We start from the raw sequence: 15767 nt of genomic DNA on the forward strand, positions 1-15767 counted from the left end.
AAAGTGCCACATCTACATACTTTCTGAACCCCACCAGGGACAGAGACTCCACCACTTCCCTGGGCAGCGTCTTCCAATACTTCACAATCCTTTGGGTAAAGAAGTTTTTCCTAATATCCAGTCTAAACCTCCCCTGGCACAACCTGAGGCCATTTCCTCTCATCCTATCACCTGTCGCTTGGAAGAAGACACCAACACCCACCTTACAACCTCCTTTCAGGGAGCTGCAGAGAGCAGTGAGGTCTCCCCTCAGCCTCCTTTTCTCCAGGCTAAACAGCCCCAGGTTGCTCAGCTCCTCCTCATAACCCTTGTGCTCCAGACCCTGTTCTTCTTCTCTGGATGCGCTTGAACCCCTCAAGATCCTTCTTGTACTGAGGGCCCTGGATTCGAGGTGCAGCCTCACCAGTGCCACTTTGCTCAGATCTCCAGGTTTCCTTGGTGAGCCTTCAGCATACAAACTCCCTCATGTGTTCTTGGGGCCGTGACGTCTGTGTTTTACAGAGTCCAGTGTTTTGCAAAATCGTTGGTACAAATGACTGTGAGAGTGCTCAAGAGCCTCTTGCACTGAACAGAGATCAAATACACTTAGATCATCAACAGATGTCTGTTTGCCCTCGGAGGGCTTTCAGGCCTCTAAGAGCAGATTCCACAACATTCATATGCCTGTTCTTGTGCTTCCCTGTGTGGAAAATTAGGAAAAATATATTCACATCCAATTAAGTGGATTCCTTCTCATCATTCCCCCAGCACAGAGCAGAACATGCAGAATAATAGATCCCTGCCCTCTTTATTAAAAACATTTCTATAATAAAAGACCTTTGTCATGTTTCGCTCTTACTTCTCCAGACTAAACAAATCTAGTTCATCAGTGCTTGCCTTTGCTGGTTTTTTTCCCATGCATGTTTCTCAAACCTCTGTAGCTTTCTCAAATGGTGGTGACCCCAACTGGGTACATGTCTCTAGCTATAGTCTCAGCTCATCCCTCTCAATTCCCTTTGTTGTCTGGGCACTTTTTCCACAGGAACAGCAACACCACATCCAATAAACCAACTCTGCACGTGCGGGTTCGTGTTGCATGTGCATCTGCTCTGGGCTCTATACAGCTATTGGAAAGAATCGGAGTGGCTTACATAGATACCTGCCAGTCATCCCACTCTGGTTTCAGAAAAGCTAACCCCAGCTGCTTGGTTGTCAGGAAAATGCTTATACTCATTGAAGTCGTAAATCTCTGCTGGCTGGCTGCCTGGTTTCACTTCCACAGACTTTGAGGTAACACCAGTAGCATCCTACATCCTGACCAAAGTCATCTGCTTGAAAGATTTGGAAGTTCTGTCTTAAGGAAAAGTAGAACAAATAACGTGTTTTAATGAAAAAGTAATTTTTAATGAAAAAGTCATTAAAATGATTTACTGAGATTTGGTCTATCATTCTCCATTCATGTCAAACTCAGTGGTTGATCAAGCTGGGAAAAATCTGGCTTTGTGTCAATTCCTTCATCTTCCAGGTGGTAATGTGACAGCTGATCTACCACTCGAGAAACTATGACACTTCTTAATTATCAGCAATCCACTCTGTAATTAAAAGCGGGTGTTCCCTAGATGTCTTTTGCTGAGGAAACAGAGAAATACATGGAGGAAATGAGGAAATATTTCAGTGAGGTCAAAGATATCCAGCGTGTTCTGCAGATTGTCTGTCAAGGTTGAATAGCAGGACCACACTCCGCAGCATGAACAAGCAGTTCTGTAAACCATATTTCTATTGAAAAACATTCAAGTGGAATAAACTTACTTTTTTCATGTCGCAACCAGGATCATATTTACATTTCAGCAGAGGAAAGGAAAAGATAAAAGACTTAATTCATTCTTCACTGTGCTGGAGGTTTTCTGTGGCTCCACCTCTGCCCCTTCCTCCATCCCCATTCCCAATGTTGTTGAACTCTGCCTGTAACACATCTCAGTGTTAGCCAAGATATCCTCAACCAAAAGTGAGTTGATGAGAACATCTGGCCAGGAATGAGTGATGATGACCCACCCACTCAGCACGTCTGGTGGTCGTGGCCAGGGATGGGGAACCTTACCGAGTGGTAAGGCTTCTGCTAGGAACGAGGATTTCTGTCATCCCTGGCTGGATTTATTAAAAATACCCAAATCCAGTTGTTTCTATCAAGAGACTTTCATGTCAATGGGGCAAATATCTATTAATAGGTTCACACACACATAGGCACATACACTTTTTTATACAATTACAGTATACTCTCAGTGAGTGAGAACGTGAACTGCTTGATAACTGGCTTTATAGCTAATTAGTCCCAGAGGTCCTAAACTGGTTAAGTATCAGGGCATCCTGCAAAAGACCTCTCTTTGGTAAGGGCTTTTAGAAGGAACTGAATGTACATTCTCTCCAAAGAGGGGAGAGGATGAAAAGAGTTTATGCACGTAGTTGGCAGAGTTCCTTTTTGAAATGATTATTTGAAAACTGATGGATTATTTTTGTCCTTCTAATGATGAATTAAGATGTCCAGACACTTCTACAAGCTTCTTTTTATATTTTTCATATATAAACCAATAAATACGAATGCTCTTCTCTTGTTTTCCTTTGCTGGTAAAGAAAAAAAAGAAGATGGATTTTTCAGGCAGCACAATGAATCATCAATGAAGTGAAAACACTCGGCAAATTCTCTTTTGTCTAAGAGAATGGCCTGTACACAGTTCAAGCCAGCACGATTTTCATGGGATTCAAGGGAGCAGTTCAAAGAATTGGCAAGGAGAGGGATCCTGCATATTCATGTGGCTGGGTAAGGAGGTGAAGGTAGAGGAGAAGGCAAAAAAGTGATGTGAGGATAGAGTGGAATGCAGAGCGAGTTGCCACAGTATCCTATTTTACTGCTGTTTGACGTAAAGCTCCTTTGCGTTTGCCCAACCACTGGAATTGAAGGGAGGCAACTCAGGGCATAAATAATGAATGTGCCTTTTACACATGAAGAGAGGAGAACCCATTCTCGTCGCAGAGATAACATGCCCCTCTCTTCTCTCCCCAGTCTCCAACCTTCGTTCCTGAAGTCAGTCAAGATCTTGTCCAACAGACAGAGGAGAAACTTGAAAACAGCCCCTGCAAAGAGCTTTTTTCTCACTGTACAAAGTAAGTATAACTCGATACCCAGAGATCTCAGGGCTGCAGTCTGCAGCTTGTGGCAGGTAAAGAAGGAGATTTCGGTTTGATCCTGACGTGTGTATCTCCAGTCTATGTCCATAATCCTAGAGGCAAGTGGTGAAGTCATTTCATCTGAACAAAATATAATACATCCTTCCATGCCATTATATACACGGCACACAGACACTTAGTGTTTCAGGTATTTGACAGAGTGTTCTAGCCAAGTACACCAGCCATGGATTTCATGCTGTGTGCAAAGAGCTACAATGAGAATGCATCCAAAGAAAACATCTCTGTTTCAAAGCGAATAAAAATTAAGTGGCTATACAGTCCATTTAGACAGAGGAATGTGCAAACTTGCTCTGCGTGGCTTTTCCAGAAAATCTTCACCGGGAGAATGGGGCTTTTTTAATGCTTTCTGCCCGTGGTGTTTGAATGAACATGCATTATTTCATCCTTTGTCTGGGCAAAGGCTTATCAGTTGTTGTAGCGGCGAGGCGATTTGTGCTATTATGCGCTAAAGCTCCAGGTATGCGATCTGCATTTGCAAACACTGAACCGAGTGCGTTCACGCCACCAGGTCACAAACCAATAAAAATAGGAAAAGGAGGGATCATCGCAAGCTGCCCCATGTGGTTTCTGGCTGAGCAAGGTTCGTTTTCCCTGCGTGATGTAATGGGGATTTGTAAAATTTGCTCCGCTGTCATTCATTGTTTTGACTCATTTCATTGACCTTTTCTGTTTTCAGTTATTCTTCACATTGGTGGGAGATGTGGGTTATTTCTGGCCTTCTCTTATAGCAGAACTGGTTTCTTTGCATTGGCCTGGCGTCATGTAGAGATGCTGGTATAACTCACACCAGTTGCATGTGCCAGTCCCAGTGACAAAGGCAGAGCTGTGCTCCACGCAACTCCCCCCTGATGCCTGTTCTCAGTTCTCAAATTGGTTTGAAAGCTGACAGTTCCCTCTAAAATGCACTTTGTCGTTGCCAAAAAGGGGAACTAAAAAGCAAACAACTGCTGAAAGGCAGCTATTGTTCTTCAAAATGCGTGCAGCTTTTAATTAACTGAATGGAATAGGCCAGCATCGGACACCACTTAATTCAGGCTCGTATTCGCCGACAGCCATGCCTTCGTCTCAGCCGAAAGGGATAAATGAGCCAGGTTTGAGACCTTGCTAATAAATATGCTGATCGTTTCACATGGACTGAAACGGGGTCAAAAGGAGGCTTTAAAAACTTGCTGTTGGTATTTACGAAATGTACTGAATAATGTTAATTTTGGAAGAGTTCATAGTCAGAGCAAAAAAGGGAGGCATACATACAAATACAGAGCTTGGTATCCTGTTGGAGCGGGAATGGGGACGAGTTTCAGACATGATTTCATAGATAAGACCAGTCTACAGGAGAAAGGCATGTAGAACTCAAATTTCTGCTTTGACCTTTAATATTTTGTCTGTCTGCTCCCGCAACCCTCCAATTTCTCCCATAATTTTGGCTTTGAATTTGGAAATTTGTTAAAGTTCATTAAGACTTTATTTTGTAAGCTTGAGTCCGCGTAGAGGAAACCACATGAATTGCGTCCAATCAAAGTTAATGAAGGCAACAAAAATTTGAATTCTGAATACTGAATATGTGCAATTACCTGCCTGTTCCAAACCGATGGTGCAAGAATTACCAAAAAAAGGATTCAAAAATTCCAAAACCTTGTGAATAGCAGCCCATGAATGGGGAGGAACTAAACTGAGGAGAGATGTTATTCATGGTGTATTGTTTGCTTAGGTCTAGAGCAACCCCAGGGTGAGACACAGATGATACTTTCCCAAACCAGAATAGCCTTTTAGAGAGGATTTTCTTCTGCAGCAAAATCCAAGCCCCAAGTTTCGTCCCTGTCAACCCAGCAGAGTGGATGCAGGAGCCCCAGTAGGCAAGGCAAGAACCAAACCCAGCAGGTCAACAATGCCATGTTAAGCAATCGGACCACCTTCATCTCAGGAAGCTCTTGCAGCTCAGCCCATCTCTTCTTATCTCTGAACCCCTGGTCTGTTTTATGGGATGCCTGGTCTCTGGCTACTGGTTGCTTGTCACGAGAAACATACATTTTTTTGGCTGTTATTCCTTTGATCACACAAAAGACTCCGCATCCACTGTGTGAGCCCCCAAATCCTTTTGTTGATCCAGAAACAAAGGCACACCCGTGTTCTTTCCCCTGTTTTACTCTATAAAGCACATAGCTCTTAGGGAAAGCCCATTGACTTTAATCACAGTTACTACAACTTTTGTATAACAGGGTTTTAAATTGATTTTTTTTGCTCACAATAACCCCTCTTGTGGGCTCTCTTTGACAGAAATGTGCTTCCGACAGACTTTTTCAGTCCAGATGTAAACATCCCCCGAGTTTAGGAGCTCAGTTCCTGGGGATGTTGTGTTCATTTGCTACCAGAAGCAAAGACATTTGTTGTCCTGTGACTAACAGCCTTTGTAAAAGTCCATTGAAGCCCACGGGAGAATTTTCAGCCAGCATAACCAGTACATATTCCTGTTCAGCTTGTACAAGGCCTCCGGTTATGAAATACATCAAACATATCACTTCGTTCCTAGGTTGAAACTATGAGTAAAATAACATACGAAATAAAATGGCCCTACCAGACAAGAAGTCTGGATTTTCTCCTCTTGTTTTGTTTCTCTTTTGCTCCAAGTTCAGGATTATAAAATGCTTATATATCCTTTTCATCTGAGATAGATCCGTCCTTGACCACCTCAGTGGGGAACCATTCCAAGAGTACCTAAGCAGCATGTACTTCGACAGGTTTCTCCAGTGGAAGTGGTTGGAGAGGTAAGTGTCACTTTTATTTTCTTTAACTTGAAAGTGAATCCAGATTTTCCCTTTCTGTGCGAAGTCTGTAGGATACACTGAAAATCTGACAGTGGAGACAGTATGTTTGCCTCCTTTGCCTTCAAGATAAAGACAATTTGGCCTTTCTTTGGTGTTACCAATACCTCATCCTAATGTTTGCCATGTATGGCCCTCTCTGTGCAGTAATTCTTTCCCTCTTTTCACTGTTCTCCTTGAGGAAAGTCCATCCAGATGCATTTCCCATTACCCTGAACTGTACTCCAGGGAAGCCCTCCCAGAGAGCTCCCGGAAGGCTTTCCTAATTTTAGCATTTGTTTTTAAGTGTTCATTGTTAGAAGGTTCCACAATAGGTAATGGCTTTAGCCACAAGCAGATGAAAATTGAAAAGTCATGGTTATGTTGGCATTAGAGTCAGTTTAACCATGAGCTGAGTCTCCAACTGCGACCATTCAACAAGCACGATTGCTGTCTGGGGTATAGACAGTGTTCCTTCATCCTCTCTATGTGTGCTTACACCCACAAGTGCTCCTTGGCTGCTCCCTTCTCTCTTTAAAGACATCGCACTCCTGAAGGTGACATGCTCCTTCAAGCAGCTTGGGCATCTTTTCTGCACAGCATGTTTGTGCACGGCAAATGAATAGGAAAAAACTATGAAAAACCAGGAATCCAGATCTTCTGTGATCTGAGGAACATCTGTGACCAGTTTCACTAAGGCCCTGGCACCATGAGCTACTCATGGCACAGCTTGAAGGACACATTGCACTTTTTATAGCCTCTCCTTGGACATCTGTAATGCTAAACGTAAGATACACATCCAGTCTCTGGCTTTTGCATTTGTAAACACCATGCCCAAGAAAGGCTGAAACAGATGCTGCTCACTAGGGAAGCAAAGAATAAAAGAGAAAATTCCTCCCAAAACACCAGGGAGCCAATTTTGGCTTCTAAAGCTCAAACGTTTGGTCATTTAGTGATATTGGGTACATTACGTATTAATAAAGTACGTTCAGCAACTGCAATTGTCTTTCTGTTTAGCTGCACTCTGAATAGGGTGACATTTGTCTGGAGCCATTATCACTATTATAAAATCACTACAAACAGATGAAAATAAGGCATGTAAGTCCTCACACCGTGTTTATTGGCTAGCCAATAATTTAATACCCAGGCAGCCTTAGCGCGTATGAATTTGGAAGGAAAGGGGGCTTTGCCTTCTCTGTGCCGGTGTGGGCTGTAGCAGACGTACACTGCTGGGTAACGGTGACCTTGAGTTGAGAGAAGCCCTGGTTTCCACAAATGGAATTAATTACAGCAGATGAGTTCAGGCCAGATCCATGAGCGGTGTGCATCAGCATGGTGCCTTGGAGATCAAAGGAGCTGTGCCAGTTCCTCTCCCTGGAAAGCCACAAAGCTGCTGCACAAGAGGGAAGGGAGGTGGTGGGCAGAGGGAAGAGCCATTTCATGCCAAGACGTGCTCCACATGCCATTTGACTGAATCCAGCATTTACTCTTCCATTTCAATTAAGACTACATCAGATGACTCATCTCTAGCCAAGCTATTTCCTATCTATTTTCACACTCAGGATAAGGAATTTTCTGAAGTGCTTTGAGGATTTCTTTTTCCATTCCTCTATTGGATGTGCCTGGCTTAGAAAGGTGGGAGAGCTGCTTTGGGGATTAGCCAAGAGATGTTAGTAGCACAGAGCGATCAACAGCTCCTTATGACAGCCTGCTGGTTCCAAAGGAGTCAAACAGTCTATTTATTCCAGGTTCATTACTGAGCGTGGAGTTATCACTGCGAATTGATGCTTTTAGCCCCAGTGGCATTTGCAGGATCCTCACAGAAGCCTGAAAATAGCATCTTTTCCACTTCAAGTTTTGGCCTTCTGCGTATTTTCCATCCCCTGCTTTTAAAAACAATATTGAACATAAGTGAAACGATGCACTTCAGCATTTCTTCCTTACTGTCATCAACCTCATCACCACTGTTGGGGGAACAGCCACGTTATTGTGCTCCCTCTGCCGGCTGGCTGCAAACCAGATTTAAAAAAAACTGGTGGAGACAGTCATAGTGGTTGCTATTATAATTGTAAAACTTCAGAGATGGAGTGGTGGAGCCAAAGCTGGATCTTACTGAATGGAGAGTTCTTCTTCTGTTACGTTATAAAACTTTTATGGTAGCAAAGTATCAGTTAGATGAAAGTCTGAAGCTGTTTTGGTAAAGCAGAAATGTGTGGGAATCCTGTGAGACTGATAAAATCATAAAATGAGTTGGAAGGGACCAAAGTCCGTCCAGTCCCACCTCCTGCCATGGGCAGGGACACCTCCCACTGGATCCAGTTGTTCCAAGCCCCATCCAACCTGGCCTTGAACACCTCCAGAGATGGGGCAGCCACCACTGCTCTGGGAAACCTGTACAGGATGTACAGTGATCGTGTCTGGTGATTGTTCATGAGCTCTCAGAAACAAAGACAGACTTATTTAACCCTAATTTATCCTTAATAGGAAAGGCCTGTTTCTCCTCCCTTCTTGCCTGCGGTGTTCTCCCAGGTACCCCAAGGCCTGCAGCTGGGCTTCCTGCTCTCCCCTCCAGCGAGCAGTGCCTAAACCCACCTCTCTGGTTCCCAGGATTGTTTCTTTCCTTGCTTCACAAACGTTTCCTGTTTTGTTTAAGGTCAAGATACCAGAAATATTTTCTGATAGACTGAATTTTGGATCTCTTTTTCTCATCTTGAAGACCAAGCAAAACAATGAAGTGTTAGCCCAGCACTGCCCTTAACAATTTCCTATCTATCGTGAGAATATCTTATTGGAAGCTCTCAGGCCTCATCTTTGCTTAATTATAGAAACATGGAATCATAGAATGGTTAGGGCTGGAAGGGACCTAAAAGCCCATCCAGTTTCAACGCCCTGCCATGGGCAGGGACACCTCCCACTGGATCAGGGGCTCCAAGCCCCATCCAGCCTGGCCTTGAACACCTCCAGGGATGGGGCAGCCACCACTGCTCTGGGCAACCTGGGCAAGGGCCTCCCCACCCTCACAGGAAAACATTTCTTCCTGAGATCTCATCTCAATCTCCCTTCTTTCAGCTGCAAACCATTCCCCCTCATGCTGTCTCTGCACTCCCTGAACAAAGGCCAAAACTCTATAATGGAGGTTCAGAATCCTCCTTGGTCCTGAGACGCTAGCAGAAATTATACTGATGACTCACTAATGTGTTGTATTTTATTACAGCTTAATATGTTGGAATTGAAAAGTTCAAGCCATACATAGTATTGAAGTAATGCAATTACATAATTATAGATCATATTAGATAATATCATTACCTTGAAATAACGTGATTATAGAATATTTATCTATTTTGCTTTTCAAAAATATGCCCTGAAATCAATAAATCACAGAGACTACATTAAACGTACCATGCTTTTTTTTATTTATTTCCTTTTCTTCCAGGCAACCGGTAACAAAAAACACGTTTCGGCAGTACAGGGTTCTAGGGAAAGGCGGCTTTGGGGAGGTGAGTGATTCCAAAAGTCTTGTTAAGAGTGTTTATTACTTCTCAGACACCGCAGGTTGCAGGAGCATGATGCGACAGAGCCTGATTTTCATTGATTGCTGACAGTCCTATTTAAGCCTTCGTGACACGAGAATCTCAAAAGAACACTTTTTGAGAATAATTTTGTGTTCGGGTTTGTGTTCACAGTGGAATTAGGGTCACACCCTTATTTGTCTTTTACTGATGCCTGGAGGTTGCTGCCCAGGCAGCAGAGTCAGAGGAGGCACTGACAGGCTTTGGCTGAGCAGATTACCATCTGCATGGACAAAAGGAGGTGGGATAGGAAGCAGGCGGAGGAAAGTGCAATAATTAAACCAATATTACACAGCAGGTTTGGAAACAGCGTTCAGTTCCCCAGCTGCTCCCGCCTATGCCCTTATTCGCTATGCTGCTGTCTCTAACCTTAAAAGGACTAAATCAGATCAGATCACGAGGAGTAAAGTGCAACCCAGGCACAGCATTTGCTTCGATTTACCCAGCAATTGTTCTTTCTAATTCCAGGTCTGCGCTTGCCAAGTCCGAGCGACGGGGAAGATGTACGCCTGCAAGAGATTAGAGAAGAAGAGAATAAAAAAGAGGAAAGGCGAATCCATGGCACTAAATGAAAAGCAGATTTTAGAAAAAGTCAACAGTCAGTTTGTAGTGAGTATCAAACTCCCTAGCATTCAGCTCCCCGCTTACCTGCTGAGCAGTGTTCTTGTTGAATCTGGTGCCTCCTCCTCCAGCTACAGGAAGGGTGCCAGCAGCTGACTCCCTTCACTTCACAGAATCATAGAATCACTTGGTTGGAAAAGATCTTTGAAACCATGGAGTCTATCCATACCTGTCCACTACTAAACTACCCCTGAGCACCTCATCTGCCCACGTCTTAAACCCCTCCAGGGGTGGGGACTCGACCACCTCCCTGGGCAGCCTCTGCCAGTTCCCAAGAACCCTTGTTTCATAGAATCATAGAATAACCAGGTTGGAAGAGACCCACCGGATCATCAAGTCCAACCATTCCTATCAAACACTAAACCATGCCCCTTAGCACCTCGTCCACCCGTGCCTTAAACACCTCCAGGGAAGGTGAATCAACCACCTCCCTGAGCAGCCTGTTCCAAGAAATTTTTCATGAAGTCTAATCTGAACCTGCCCTGGCACGACTTGAGGCCATGTCCTCTCATCCTATTCTTTGCATCACAGTCCTGTTCCATGCACCTTTGTTGAGTCTCTTTTTAGCCCCTGGTCTCTGAGAAATGCACCCCAGTGCCTGTTCCTGCCATGGGAACATGATGCATTGTACAGCCTTGCAGTAGGGCTGCACCAGGCTGAGCTATTTTTATCCAGCGTGATTACCTGAATTCCCAGTGTCTGGGGGAGAGGAGCATAGAGGAGACTGAAGGAGATTCAACCCAAATAGGTCAGAAGAGATTGGCTAGTAGAAGCATCTATCTAGTGCTGTGGAGCTGGTCTGTATAGCATTGGGCTTTGCGTAGTCGTGCCAGCTCTTCTGTAACTTTGAAAAGTTGCTTTAGATTTTAAAGAAGAAAAAAGGTGTTTTTATATCTCAGCATCTGTCATGTTCTTTATGCTTATTTGAGGAAACACTGTGAACACAACAGATGCGACATGTTTACTCAGATCTGGCAGAAGCGAAGATGATGGCACATATTTAAAAGTGATGAGTAACTTTTGGCTTGTCCGATCGCTCCTGGGATACCACCAGAGCGTCAGAGGTGATACTGACCTTCATGCCTCGGTGATGGTCTGCTTGACCACCACAGAACTGGACTATCTGGGCCTACCTGGGAACCTAATGAGATGGTAGTTTTATGACAGCAATCTAGCCAAACAGTGCACCAGGAGGTGTAGATTCCCTTGATTATTAATATTTCTTCAACATGGAGAAGTATGCCTGGAATTAGTACATTTGTCCAGCCTCAGAAGCTATCAGAGCAATGACTTTGAGGGTTTCTGGTGACAAATAGGCTGGATTCCACAAATTAATCTATAAACTGCCAACATCTGACTTTTCCGTGCTTTTACAATGTGTGTTTGCTGTTGTAATAAGACCCAGATCAAGTTCAGGCCATGTATTTTTTCCCTTTCCTAGAGAAAATTTTTCATGAAAAGTTAGTGCTTTCTTGTTATCAGCTGACTGAACTGCCACAACTACGCTCCAAATGTTTTTCTAGGTCAATTTAGCTTATGCCTATGAAACAAAGGATGCGCTGTGTTTAGTTCTGACCATCATGAACGGAGGTGACCTGAAGTTTCACATCTACAACATGGGGAACCCAGGCTTTGAGGAGGAAAGAGCTTTGTTTTATGCAGCAGAGATTCTTTGTGGCTTAGAAGACCTACACAGAGAAAACACTGTGTATAGGTAAGCACTCTCTAGAGTCTTAGGGCATCTTTTCTGGGTAAAAAATGAATTGTCTGCGTTCTTCCTACTCCTTCTGGTGCTGTAGAGCTTCAATGCCTCAGTCCTTCGGCTGAAATTTCACAGAGCCCAGTACGAATGCACTATGGTTCAGTAATAATGCAAGGAAGCAGTTGCTTCGCTAAATATGATATGTCTAAATTATACCTAACTTAACACAAAGCTCCCCAAACCCTACCTCAGTGTGCACCGGGTGGCATAAGGAAATCATAAAGGCTCCTTTAAAGGGATTTCATTAAGAATTCTAGTTTCTGGTTGGTATGAAATGGAGATCATTCTGTTCAAGCCTCTATTATAATCCATTAGATTATTTTGCATTAGGGGCTGCAGCGTGTCAGATGGCTAAAAAACCGTCTCTCCTATCCCAGAGGGAGCACAACTAGCATGAGAAGGTGTATGAGTCATGGATTTACACCTTAGGATACGAACTAGTCGGCTCAGCTAGATTGGACTGGGAAGGTGGCCACAGCGTGCCAACCGTGGAAGGAGGAACATACCCAGCCACGTGACGGAGGCGTCCTGCTGGCAACATCCCGCCCACCCCGGGTGCAGCCAGCGGGCAGGGCGCTGCCCAGCACGGGGACAGGCAGCCAGCTTCGAGAAGGACGGATTTCAAGTTCTCAGCTTCCAGTCTGACTTGCAGCTCTGACGAAGCACTTTTGCAGGGCATCATAGGGTTTACTTGTTGGATAAGGAGTGTGATTGCAGAAAGAATTCTTGTGACTCCATGAGGGCTGATTATTTTTCAATCAGCGACCAGTGTGGTTGTAAACAACATTTGATGTTTGTCTTCAGCATCCCAGCTTGTGAACTCATTATTGCCGGCATTCACAGCAGAAGAGGTCCTGTAAGTTGATGAAAGAACTTCCATGGGCAATGATGAATAGACAATGCATTCTATTTAAAAACTAAGCCACACTTTAAATCATCTCATATGTCCATGTGCAATCATAGAATCAGAGAATCACAGAATGGTTTAGGCTGGAAGAGACTTTAAAGCCCATCTAGTTCCACCCTCCAGCCACGGGCAGGGACACCTCCCGCCGGATCAGGGGCTCCAAGCCCCATCCAACCTGGCTTTGAACACCTCCAGGGATGGGGCGGCCACCACTGCTCTGGGTATTACACTTAGGCTTCTCCATATAGAAACTGCGATACTACTGTTGATTGGAGGAGCTCTCTAGCAAACCGCCCGTTGGTCACCTCACTGTGGCTCAGATCTTGCTGGTTTGCATAAGAGGGGCAGACAGATAACTTGCTGCTTTAGTTGGCACTGAAAATCTCATTCTCCCAAGAAGGAGATTTTTTTTCCCCAAGGAACAAAATGGAAGGGTTTAATGTCAATTGAAAAATCAAATAGTCAGTGACGTGTCTGGCTTCCCTTTTCTTTGAAACACATCCTACCATGTTAAAAAAAGAAAGGTTTAGGAGGTGTTGTGAGGATTCTTTCAAAGGTACAAGATCATCAGCATACTTTATGGATGCAACTGACTGGTACATTCATAACATGGCTGGTAAAAATGCCATACTAATGCCACTTTCTAATAAAACAAACTATCTGGCCACCTAAAATAGTACATAGCTCCGAGAGAAATGGCATCCTACTTCCTTAAGTAGTTGCTTCACGTTGCTCTTTAAAGAGCTGCTAGTTTGCACCTCATTTTGGTGATGAATGGTGTTATGTCCTTATAGATGACATTTTCAAGTGGTATTTTAGGAGCATCTGCAGAGACCCCTAATTTGTAATGCCACAGCATATTTCGGGACCTGGGAGAAGTGCTATACAGGTCAATAAAATATAGCAGCTAAATAGTACCACTTCCTCAAGGTGTATAATTCATCGCAAAACATTTATTCCTTAGTTTTAATTACATTTTCTATGACAAAATCCTTCTAAAACACAGCATGAGAAAATCCATCCCCATCTCATGCTGCAGACGTGCCCCGAGAGAACAACCAGGTCAGGTTTTAGGCTCAGAGTCAGTTTTATCTAATTCAGAATTCTCTTGCCAAATATGGTTCTTATACTGCATTTCTCAACTGCACAGTGTTAGTAAAGGTCAATGGGTTGATTGTTCACGGAAAACAAACAGAAAAGGCTGCTGGTTCTCCTCAAATTATTTATATATAATGTATATATATTCTCCTTATTTAAAATATATTTTTATATATAAAATACACTTTAAATATATTTATGTATATATATAAAAATATTTTTGTATATGCTATAGCCATGCCTGGAAGCTCCAGTCGGCATCAAGATCATGTTGTCCCAGGCATTATACAAATATACAGTAAAGTCTTGTGATTAATTTAGCTGTTTATGCTGTCCTCTACAGCTGAAGAACATGTCTTTGCCTTCCTAGCATGGGCCCAGTGCCAGCAGTTCATGTTCCAGTATGTTTAGGCAAGGCTAGTTTACGTGTTGGAAGCATGTAGCTGGTACCACTGGGAGGTATCATTGTATGTAAGTGTGTTCAGGAACAATGAAATTGTTACTAAAGTCCGAGTTCTTCAAGGAAATGGTCCTTAAGGGATTCAGAATAAGTTTTTAACAATAAATAGGAAATTATGGAACCACAGAATGTCCTGAGTTGGAAGGAGCCCACAAGGATCATAGAGTCCAACTCCTGTCCCTGCATGGACAACCCCAACATTCACACCATGGGTCTGAGGGTGTTGGCCAAATGCTTCTGGAATATTGTCAGGCTTGGTGCCATGACTGCTTCCCTGGGGAGCTGTTCCACTGCTCCACCACCCTCTGGGGGAAGAATCTTTTCCTAATGTCCAACTTAACCCTCCCCTGGTGCATCTTCCTGCCATTCCTGCAGGTCCTTGTAACTCAAATGTGTTGCTGCAGTGTTGGAAATGTCTGCTGCTATGCAGAAAAAGCCCACAGTGGAGTGTTAAACAAAATCCAAGGCTCTCTGCATTCAGCTACCCTTCACATCTTTCAGTGAAAAGTAGGTTGGGTTCCACTGGGCACATGGTGAAGTTTGGAGAGGTCAGGAGGGTCCAAAGCAAGCAAGAAGAGGAGATTGTTCATAGTGCCCTGTATTCTTGCATGAAACAATAAATGAAATGAGACAAGTTTTGAGATTTTAATCTCAGCATTGTCAAAACTGTCAAATACCTGTCTCAGTCCACAGGAAAAGCCACGACGCTGAAGCCATGCAGCCTGAAATGCCAGGCAGGCTTCTCAGGCTCTGCAATGCTCGGATCTCTTGGTGTGAGGGTTTCTCTCGCACTCCCTCCTCTCTGCTCTTTGCAAAGAAATGCGCCTTGCTGGCAAGTGAATGGAATCAAGCTGGTTCACAACTGCAAGGAGGCCTTAGACTAAAGATGAGGCCAAACACTTTTTGGATTTGCACCAGGCCAAATGTTGTGTTTCAGCAGTAGTCAAGCAGATAAAAGACAAGGCATGATGATGTGAACAGCAGCAGTATGTGTTTCCCTGCCTCACCCTGGTTCCTTACTCAGGCTCCTGAGCCAGCCCAGCCTGCTCCCATTGCACGACCCTGCTGGAATGCTCCCTGCCCAGCACATCTTCTCTCTGAGACCTCCAAGTCCCATCTCGTGAAGGATGGTTGCGTTCATGCTCTGTGCTAGCAGCAGGCTGTGCCTCGTCCCTGCGGAGTGGCATGGGGAGCAGCCTGCACAGCAGCTCACCACATCCAGGAAGGCAAAGTTGTGCTCATCTCCTGGGTTTGGGAATTGGCCTTGGTTGAGCATGGCTGGACTGGACAGCATCCGCAAGCAACAAACTGGTGGAGCAGGTCTGGTGCA

General features: G+C 44.1%; 1 protein-coding gene across 3 annotated transcripts in view; it reads left to right on the forward strand.

Moving 5' to 3' along the window:
- Window positions 1–15767, forward strand: part of GRK5 (G protein-coupled receptor kinase 5) — a 165589-nt gene that overhangs the window by 126514 nt on the left and 23308 nt on the right. For 2 of the 3 annotated variants that reach the window (XM_069863758.1, XM_069863760.1), the window contains 5 exons: window positions 3038–3138; window positions 5892–5984; window positions 9454–9517; window positions 10058–10198; window positions 11734–11924. In XM_069863758.1, the coding sequence (XP_069719859.1) occupies window positions 3038–3138; window positions 5892–5984; window positions 9454–9517; window positions 10058–10198; window positions 11734–11924 (590 nt within the window). Of the gene's footprint in view, window positions 1–3037; window positions 3139–5887; window positions 5985–9453; window positions 9518–10057; window positions 10199–11733; window positions 11925–15767 lie in introns of those variants that run through there. The other variant, XM_069863761.1, reaches the window with a different exon arrangement.

Source organism: Phaenicophaeus curvirostris, chromosome 9 (assembly GCF_032191515.1).
Source record: "Phaenicophaeus curvirostris isolate KB17595 chromosome 9, BPBGC_Pcur_1.0, whole genome shotgun sequence".
In the NCBI taxonomy this organism is placed as follows: Eukaryota; Metazoa; Chordata; class Aves; order Cuculiformes; family Cuculidae; genus Phaenicophaeus; species Phaenicophaeus curvirostris.